At 35.7% G+C, this 9,959-nt stretch overlaps 1 protein-coding gene across 2 annotated transcripts in view; it reads right to left on the bottom strand.

Moving 5' to 3' along the window:
* Nucleotides 1–9,959, bottom strand: part of Fbxo8 (F-box protein 8) — a 43,348-nt gene that overhangs the window by 14,671 nt on the left and 18,718 nt on the right. For both annotated transcript variants that reach the window (XM_005368084.2, XM_026789760.1), the window contains exon 3: nt 7,279–7,405. In XM_005368084.2, coding sequence (XP_005368141.1) covers nt 7,279–7,405 — 127 coding nt within the window. The remainder of the gene's footprint in view (nt 1–7,278; nt 7,406–9,959) is intronic.

The following is a 9,959-nucleotide window of genomic DNA, read 5'->3' as shown; positions in this document are numbered from 1 at the left end:
CACATAAATGACAGGTTACAGTCATGGCCTTTAGAGATGAAAATCGATTTTCCTATGATGACCACATTGATTGTATCTTCCTTGGATTTCTTGGCATCCATGTGATGCAGCTCTAACAAATGTATTTGCTGATTCTGATATGCATGCACATGTAACAACAAAACCACCTCCAGCCATCTTCCAGTTGTGAGGACTCTTAGCAATACACTGAGAAGAGAATATTGGCAAGAAAGAAATGAGTCTGATGTATCAACTCTAAGGCTAATAACTTTTTAAATCAAATGTATCCCTTCATGTGATTGCAATAAAGTTCCCTATTGGTGATAGTTCAAAGAGTCCTTATGCATTGTTATCTTCATTACTACCCAAACATATAGGAGTTTAATAGGTAATCCTGAATGTAAGTTATTTTAAAACACTGTTAATTATCAAGGTAATTGATTTATCTTCATATTTGCTTGTGAGAATTTAACTGGAGTAAAAGGAGCTAGTTGACAATTAGAGAAATTCCATACCCAAACACAGCTCATCTAGCTTTTCCTGGGGAAGTTAAGACTTTTAATCTGTTAGTGGGTTACAACATGACAAGTCTTGAAAAATGTGCTGGGGCAATGGTGGCATAGAACTTGTGGAAGTGGCCAGTCAATGTTTGGTTCAACTTGAGACACATGCTCTATACTGCCTGGATGACCAGGAACTGAAGATTGGAAAATCCAGAGACCTATGGGAGAACCAAACATGGCTGGTCTAAAAAAGAAAAAAGAAAAGAAACCAATGACATGATTCTTAATGATACTCTGCTAATTCATAGACTGCTGTCTTGTTCAGTTGTCACCAGAGAGGCTTCTTCCAGAAGCAGATGGAAGCAGGTACAAAGATCCATAGCCAGATATTATGCAGAGGGAGAGTCTAAATTGAAGGTCCCGACTGGGTCCCTAACCTCCGAGCTTGGGGAAGCTGGAAGAAGAAGAGGAGAAAAGATTGTAAGAGTCAGAGGGGATAGAGGACATCAGGAGAACATGGCCCACTGAATCAACGAAGCAAATCTCATATGGCCTCACAGAGACTGAAGGGACAAGCACAAGGTCCTCTATGTATACGTTAGCGCTGTCAGCTTTGTAGGACTCCTAACAATGCAAGTGTCTCTGAGTCTTTTGTCTGCTCTTGAGACTCTTTTCCTCCTATTGGGTAGCCTTGTCCAGCCTTGATATGAGGGCTTTTGTCTTGTCTTGTTGTGTCTTGTTTTTTCCTGTTTGGCTTTCATTTCTTGGTAGTGTCTTTTCTGAACAGGAAACAGAGGAGGAATGGATCTGGGGAGAGAGAGAGAGTGGGGAGGAGACAGAGGAGCAGACAGAAGGGAAACTATGATTGGGATGTATGAGAGAATAATCCATTTTAAAATCATTATGAGACATCACCCTCAAGATGCCTTAAAGGAAAAAAGTATACAATTTAAGCCACTGTCAGCTTAGGTTCTCTGTCCCTTGAAGTCAAAGCATTCTATTGGATACACACTGAAGGTAGCAATTCATAAAATGAGGCACTTACCGACTGAGAAGCACACTGCCAGGCAGCAACAACTCAATCATTCCAAGATAAACTTCAGTTTATAACCTAGTTAAGAATGGCCTTGATGCAGGGGGAGGAGCTTGGTCTCAACCTGTCACCTTGAAGTGCTTTGTTGCCCCAATGGGAGGCCTGCCCCGTTCTGGACAGAGGAGGAACAGGTGGTGGGAATAGACTAGACAGGAGGTGGGGCAAGGGAACAGGAAAAGAGATAGGTGGAGAAACTGTGGCTGGTATGTAAAGTAAATAAAAAATGTAATTAAAAATAAGAAACTCAAGTTTCTTTATCTCTAGCTGTAAAAGATCGTTCAAGGTATATACGTCTTTCTTCTTTATTTCAACTATCTACAACATAGAGTTATTACTGAGACTATTTTCTGCAAGGGTAGGCAAGTCCCCGAAACTCCAGATCCCTGAGTGTCTTTGCTTCTGCTATGCCTCCACATGTTTGCCACTGACACTGCCTCTGGTATCTGGCACAGGGTGAATGGGAGTGAGGAATAAAGAATAAAGAAAAAATCAGAAGGAAACCATTAAGAGAGTGTGTATGTCTTTTCCTTTACCCCCTCAGATAAAAAGTCTTAGTGCTGACTCCATGGATTTCCCTAAAGCCCTGAGCTGCTGGTCCCCCGAGATATACGACCTGTAAATCTTCACTGGAAATAGAGGAGATACTTAGACTTTATACAGCCATACATAAAATAAGACGTCAAAGACATAATTACAAATAGTTGATTAGTATCAAATTACTTACAGGGAAATTTGCATCAATCTATAGCAATACTGACTATTACTTCAGAGGATTATTTTCTAAAGTAACATTTTCCTTAACAAATTAGATAAGAGCCAAAACATGAAAATTATCTCAGTTTGTCAAGAAACCACAAAACTGCTGTTTTTAAGTAGGAAGTACTATTAGACAATGGAAAAGAAAACAAATAATTACAGGTATATAGAGTCTATTATAGAGGTTACAGCTTAAAATTTAAAACTAGTAATTATAACTCAACAGAGTTTTATCAGAGAGGTCACATTAGATAACTGTAAATGAATAGGATGGCATCTCAACCATTCTTAGATTTATAAATGTGTATCTAAGTGTGATCCTTGGAATGTTTAAGAAAACCAAGTATTACTGTATCAAATAAACTTGGATGATGCTACACACCATGTTTACCTGTTGAATATTCATCATACTTCACAATGCTATATCGTAAATAAGCTACCTAACTAGAGATCTATCCTATTCAAATTTACTAGACTTGAGAACACTTCCCTTACTATGTAATTAGGAATGTTCTGTACGTCCTGATGAAACTTACTGGGGTTATTTATCCTTAGGAGTGAAGGTTTAAGTTATTTTCACCACTGTCCCTATGCTATGAAGTGGATAATAACCATTTTTATACTATAAATAAAAAGCCCAGTCAAATCTCTAACATTAAGTGAGCTCGCTCTTAAAAATTTTCCTTTAATGGTAGAACTTAAACATTTCCTGATTCAACAGCAAAAAGAATATGTAGTTTTAACAATAAAGTATACATATATGTGTTCATTTCCATTTAAAGTATGTCAAACAAAATATTTTTATAATAGGTTTTATTCAAGATCCATTTTAGTAAAATGCATTAAAGTGTATGTAATTTTGCATTTCTGTATAAATATAAAAGAAATATGTTTATATATCTGAAGCATACTCTCAAAAATCTGACTAGATGATGTTAGACTATTTAAAGCATACAGAGATTAAAAACAAGTCTATATTTTCTATGTGTACTACCTGCTTTCAGACTCTAAATTTAATGATAACTATGTCCAGAAAATAATCTAAAACAAGAAGGATCCCAAGAAATACTGGATGGTAGCTAGAACTACTTCATCACAACACTCCTAGAAGGGCAGAATTGACACAGCGAGCTGGTACATGCAGGGAGTACAACTTCATGTACACAGAGTACTCAGCACATTCCTCTACTAGAATGTGGTCACCACCACAAAGTCCACAAGCTCATGCATAAGATCAAGACACTACATACAGCTGAGATCACAGGGGCATGCAGATAACAACAGCGTGCTAGATCATCGTACCAAAAGTGTGCAGATGTTCTCCCCCACCCCATGAGCCACTGCCAGCAGTTGCTATGGAGTTTGGTTACCCATATCCATGACATGAACGGTGTCCTTTGGAGAATCTTGTTCCCTGTGGCTGTAAGTATTCTTATATTTATATTTTAATGATGTTTGCTATGAACGATCTTAAGTACAAAACTAGAAATCATGGAAAAGTACACTTTTTTTTATAATAGTCAACAATTATATGCACCTTATCTCAAGCAGCTATGATAAACACCATTTATATTTGAACATACCATCAACAATAATTTATCGTTCACGTAGATGAACCCAGAAAAATATGTCTGATGACAGTGCTCCAGTGAGTGGGGGAAAAATAAATCTCCAAAAAGTACTTTGACTATAGCATTCAAAAATCTGTGTAAGAACCACCCCATGACCTGGCTAATTTCACTCATATTGCCAAGTTCTACATGAGAATATCTTTCTGATAACTTTCTTTTATGTGACTTTGATTATACAGGCTTTACTTTGTAAACAACAAACAAATTTATAATGAAAATTAGAATACTGTCATTAAAAGGTTTTCCCCCATTTTTCTGAACACATTAAATGATTTTCAGTATTTAAATGCCTTTTGGGAAGTGGCCTATTTGTCCTGCAAGTGTATTCTGGAAAAGACAGAATTTTATTTTCCTATAGGTAATACCTACTAAAGTATTACTGATATTCACGCAATCAGAGACGCAGAGTCTGGAGCCACAGACATCTGGAGTGGCTCAGCTCTGTGCTGTTTGGCAGCACTATACAGACCTTTCAGAATAATGAATTAAATTATTCAAGAACACTCTATGGTATTCTAAACCAGGCCCATGAATAAAAAAAAAAGAAATACAGCCAACTCTCAATAACAATGGAAGGTAGGATGGAAAAGCAAACTGACAATCCAAAAATCTTATTTTGATCAAATACTTAAAAAATTCAAATCATCACCACATTAAAAAAGGACTTGAATACTACCTTTTTTCTTCCCTCAAAACACTCTTGAAGTTATTAACAAGAACTCTATGGTATAATGTACACAGTTGCAAACATAGAAACATATTTTTGTGTCTATTCCTAATTTAGACACTTTAAACTATCAAGCCCATTTCCTGATGTGTGACTTACCATGGTCAGTACCAGCAATGACATCTCTCTCTCTGACTGCACTACTTGGCACTTTCTGAGTTATACTTTACTTACAATGGATCATTTGCAAGTCATATGATTAAAGATGATAATTTGATTCAACATTAGTATAATTTATGACAGAAGCCAGTGAGACTTCATAAACTGAGTATAATAAGATGGGGGCTTACAAAAGCTGTCTCTCCTGATCCTCACACATTCTGGAGCAAAGCACTACCTACCCTAGCTGCCCTCAGTCTTCTCTGGCAATCACCACACAATTGCCAAGCAGACCAAAGCAAAACATCAGAAAGCTCACCATATGTGCTGTTTAATCAGCAGCCAGTAACAGCCTAATTACAATTAAAACACAAAGGCTCTGAAGCTACTCCAGTCTCTGAGTAACTACAGTGAGATCACTGTACAACACACGTTTGCCACAGAACAAGACCTGAAGGGTGACATGCTCATATTGCTATCTGTTTACACAGAAGATGTTATGAAAAGAAATTATACTCTGTAGCAAAAGACACTGGGAAATTATAATAAAGGGATAAGTGATAAACTCTAATTTGTGATAATTCCTTATTGTTTACTAGCATTTTTACTAATGTAAAAAGTGGCTTTTTACATTATAATGGCTTTAAATATATAGTTTGAATGCTAGCTTTTAATAAATTATTCCATTTTAATTAAGAATATCATGAGTTTTTTGGGCATGGTAGCACACTGTTTAAGGTCCCAGAACTCAAGAAGCTGAACCAGGAGGATCAGAAGTTCAAGGCCAGTCTGAGTAACATAGTAAATTCAAGACAGGCCTGGGTAATAAAAAAAAAACACTGTCTCAAAAAGCCCAAACCACAACAGTAACAAGAAAAAAAAAACATTAGAATTTTACCTACTTCCTTAAAACATTGATAAGAAAAAAGAAAGATAACAGACATCTGATTGTCAATATTACAGCATATAATTTGCTATACTTGTAAGAATAAGACTAAATGATTAAGTGTATGTTTAACAATGATATTCAGTTTTATAAGTGTACAAGAAAAATTTAACAAAGAAACTATAAATAGTAAGTGAAAATCAATTTATTTAAAATATACTGTCACTGGGTTATTTCATTCATAGTTATAAAGGTAATACTTAAATTTAAGCTTAAAATTAAAAACTGGCAAAATATTTTCCCAGTTACAACAAAATTGAGATAATTTTAAAAACTACTTGGATGCATGACTTACAATTCTTTTCCTCCCTGATTAAAAATGTATTTATTTATGCATTTTATGTATATTGGTGCTATACTAGCATGTATGCCCGCATAGAAGAAAAGGACATCAAATTCCATTATAGATGGTTGTAAGCCACCAAGTGGCTCCTGGGACTTGAACTCAGGACCTCTGAAAGAGCAGTCAAAGTGTTTTTCTTAACTGTTGAGCCATATCTCTAGCCCCCAACTTAAATGACTTTTAGTAACTTTATAACAAGTGAAATCATCTTAAAATAACTATTAAATTAAGATAGTTCTAGTTAATGTTCCCATAGAAAACAATGCACCCAGAAGCAGTAACTTCCAAGGTCATTTCATTTCTGTTTGGAGGCATGAGTCCAGTATATGTGTAAGCATTTCTGAAACTTTTAATTTTTAAAAATACATTAAAATAAGAATAGGAAAAAGTGAGGGAAATTTTTCTTTTCACATTTTCATTGTTACATATAATGAAAGAAGTAAACATCATTTTGAAACAGAATCAAGAGAAGGTTCTAGATAAAGTGAAATTATGCTTTCTAATTAAAAAAATGATTATGTTTGTACATGTGTATGTGCTGGTTCCGTGATACAAGTGTGTAAGTTAGAAGGCAACTATGGAGTCTGTTTTCTCCCTTTACCTTTGTAAGAGTTTTAGGGATTGAACTCAAGCCGCCAGACTTGCATGGCAAGCTCCTTTACCTGCTGAGCCATCTTGCCAGCTAAAGTCATCAATATTCAACATCTTGATACAGTACACTAGAATAATATTTTCTGTGATTATCTTTAACAAAGTACATTACTACTAACTAGAATAGATGGAAAGATAATGGTGCAGATATAATTTGGTGAACATATTACATGTATGTTCTCAATAACAATGTTTTGTACTTCCTGGTAATATGTACCTCAGACCGGTAGAGTACTGTATACACCTCAAGATGTTGTTATACAATGTTAGCAGGTGGAAAGATTAGAATATGATCAGGGAAGGCAAATAAAATGCATTATGACATATAACAGTAACAATACTTGGTTTTTCAGAGATTGGAAAGGCATGTTCAATTACTTTTATTTATTTATTTATTTTTTCTTTTAATCACTGCTTGGCCCATTTCTATTCAATTACTTTTAATTTCACCTGCAAGTTTATAATATTAGAAGATTGCAGCAAAATCATAAAAGTCAGCCTGAAGCAAACAATCCTGTTCTCTCCTTACCTCCTCTGGGTTGGCATTGAAGGTGAGGCTCCCTTCATCCAGCTGCAGGTACAATTTCCTAAAAGAGAATCCTAAAGGTGGGCTCTTATTGTATATAGAACAGTGACCCCAAGTGGATTTACACAACCTAAAAAATAGAAAAGGAAACCAAAGTTATAACATTTCCTAAGATAAACACATTCACATGATAAAATTCTAAAATTAGATGACACCGAATTAGACTCTGCAGCTGTCAGAACACCATCTAAGAATGGAGTCATGCAAAGAGAATTCTCAGTGCTCATGAAAAAACTCCAAGAAAACAAGTCTTGTGACCTCAATTTCTTCAAAAACATGGACTTGTTCTTCAAATGTGCTCTCATGTTCCTCCCAGGGTAATGGATAGGAGAGAGTTTTCTTCAGATCTCCATTACAAGTGGCTATTGCTGTTTGTTATATGCCTCCATGGAAACCATATTTTGCCACATAAGGCCTGTCCTTGTGACTGAACACCTTACTCATGGGATTCTTCTTAATCCTCAGAGTGCAAGCTGTCTGATGCTCTGAATAAAGTTGGCTATACAGGAGAGTTTAGTCCGCCTCATTTTAGGGTCCTTTCTCCCAGGTCCCACTGCATTAAGAGCAGTAAATATGTGATTATAAACTTTTATTTTACATTTTTTACTTCTGCTTTACTAGAATATTACAAGTGCCATACAATTAGCAATTTCGGTTGCTTCTAAGAATTTCAGTTACAATGATTAATCATATTTATGAATACTATCTGAAGTTAAACACAAGCAATTAAAAATAATCAGTGATAGACGACAATCACTTAGAGATTGCTGAAATGACAGTCACTATTTTCAGAGTTTTAGTTGTATTGGCTTGCTCAATCCTATCAACAATTCTCTGACATTGGTTGTAGTCAAAATTTCCTTTGTGAGACTGCCAGCCCACAAATAATGAGACCAAAACTTATTATTAATTATTAAAGCTTGGCCTTTAGTTTAGATTTGTTCCCAACTAGCTTTTATAATTCAAATTAACATGCTTTTATTAATCTACGTTCTGCCTTGTAGCTTTTACCTTCCTCCCACCCTTTTTGTGTTGTTTTTCAAGACAGGATTTCTCTGTTGCTTTGGGGCCTGTCCTGGAACTAGCTCTTGTAGACCAGACTGGTCTCGAACTCACAGAAATCCACCTGCTTCTGCCTCCCAGAGATTAAAGGTGTGTGCCACCAATGCCCAGAGTCTCTCTCTCCCATTCTGTACATCTGACTTGTTCCACATCTTGGTGGCATCTTTCGGCCTCTCTTCTTCCCAGAGTTCCTCTCTCTCCCTGGAAATCCCATCTATTCTTTCCTGCCTAGCTATTGGCCATTTATCTCTTTAGTAAACCAATCAGAAGGTGTCTTAGGCAGAGACACCTCTTCACACAGTGTAAACAAATATTCTGTAGTAGTTAGTACACAATACAAGAAACAGAAACAAGAAAATTCCCAAAAGAAATCCAGCTAACATGCATGTAGCAACATTTAGTCTTATTCAATGCTCACAATGCTAAGAAGTTAGTCAGAATCTATTAAATAACCCACACCAACTGTGATGTAATACTAATGCTGGACAAGGAGAATTCACTTGCTTTTTCAAAAAAAAGCATATATTAACAAATTAGCAAAGAATAATTCTACAACTGTGCACATCAAGTACTGAGATGATGACCATGCTTAAGATACTGTTTCAGATCCATGATTCTTCACTACCATGAAGACAACAGCTGTTAAAATTTCTATTCAACGTTGAATAAGGACTGTACTTAATGCGCCATTTTTTCTAGACTAGGACTGTGCTTTCCAATCTATAAAGAGGCACTAGTTAGTATCTGAAAGCTAAAGCTAATGCTCAGAGTCCTGGAAATACATCAGGGGACTAAGTATATCACTATCAAGACAAAGAAAATACTGAATCTATATCTGATTATATTTTAAATGTCTTTACAACCCTGATTATAAAGAGATTCAGAACTGATTCCACTAAGTTTCGAACTGAATATCCTTTTATGCACAAATAGAGACTCAGTTGGGTGTGGCAGTGCACACCTATAATCCTAGCAATGGGAGGCCAAGGCATGAGGAGTTGCGGCCAGTTTGGGCTACAAACAAAACAAACAATAAAGTAAAACAAATTTAAAATAAAAGCTCGCAAGTTAAGTTTGTGGAAAATGCTAAGATGTAGGGAAAAAAAAGGATGACAAAGAATAAGCCAGTTTTAAAGTATTATTCTAATCCCCTTCTATAATGATCAAAGCATTAAAGACTCACTTATTTTAAATAGTACTACACAAATTTGTGCTAACTCAGTATGACAACACAGCAAATGTTAAAACAAGTTATTTTATGTATTTTAAAATACTTTTATACTACAATTCTGAGACCTTAGGAAGCTTACGTCAGAAATGCTGCTCCTAGAAATATTTCTCCCCTGGAATCTGGCAATTTCAATTAATTTATCAAGTCTCTCAATTAACTTTCCAATCTAGGTATGCTATCATTATTGATAAGTTCTTAATCATTATGAAAGCTACTTTAAACGATGAGTCTTAAACTCTGGGAAGAGTACTAGGACATCTGAAATCCAGTGACTCTTCTGATTGATAGCATTGATAGAGTACTAGGACATCTGATTGATAGCATTGATAGA

Source organism: Microtus ochrogaster, unplaced genomic scaffold (assembly GCF_000317375.1).
Source record: "Microtus ochrogaster isolate Prairie Vole_2 unplaced genomic scaffold, MicOch1.0 UNK28, whole genome shotgun sequence".
In the NCBI taxonomy this organism is placed as follows: Eukaryota; Metazoa; Chordata; class Mammalia; order Rodentia; family Cricetidae; genus Microtus; species Microtus ochrogaster.
The sequence above is the reverse complement of the archived record's forward strand: the minus strand, read 5'-3'. Positions and strand labels throughout refer to the sequence as shown.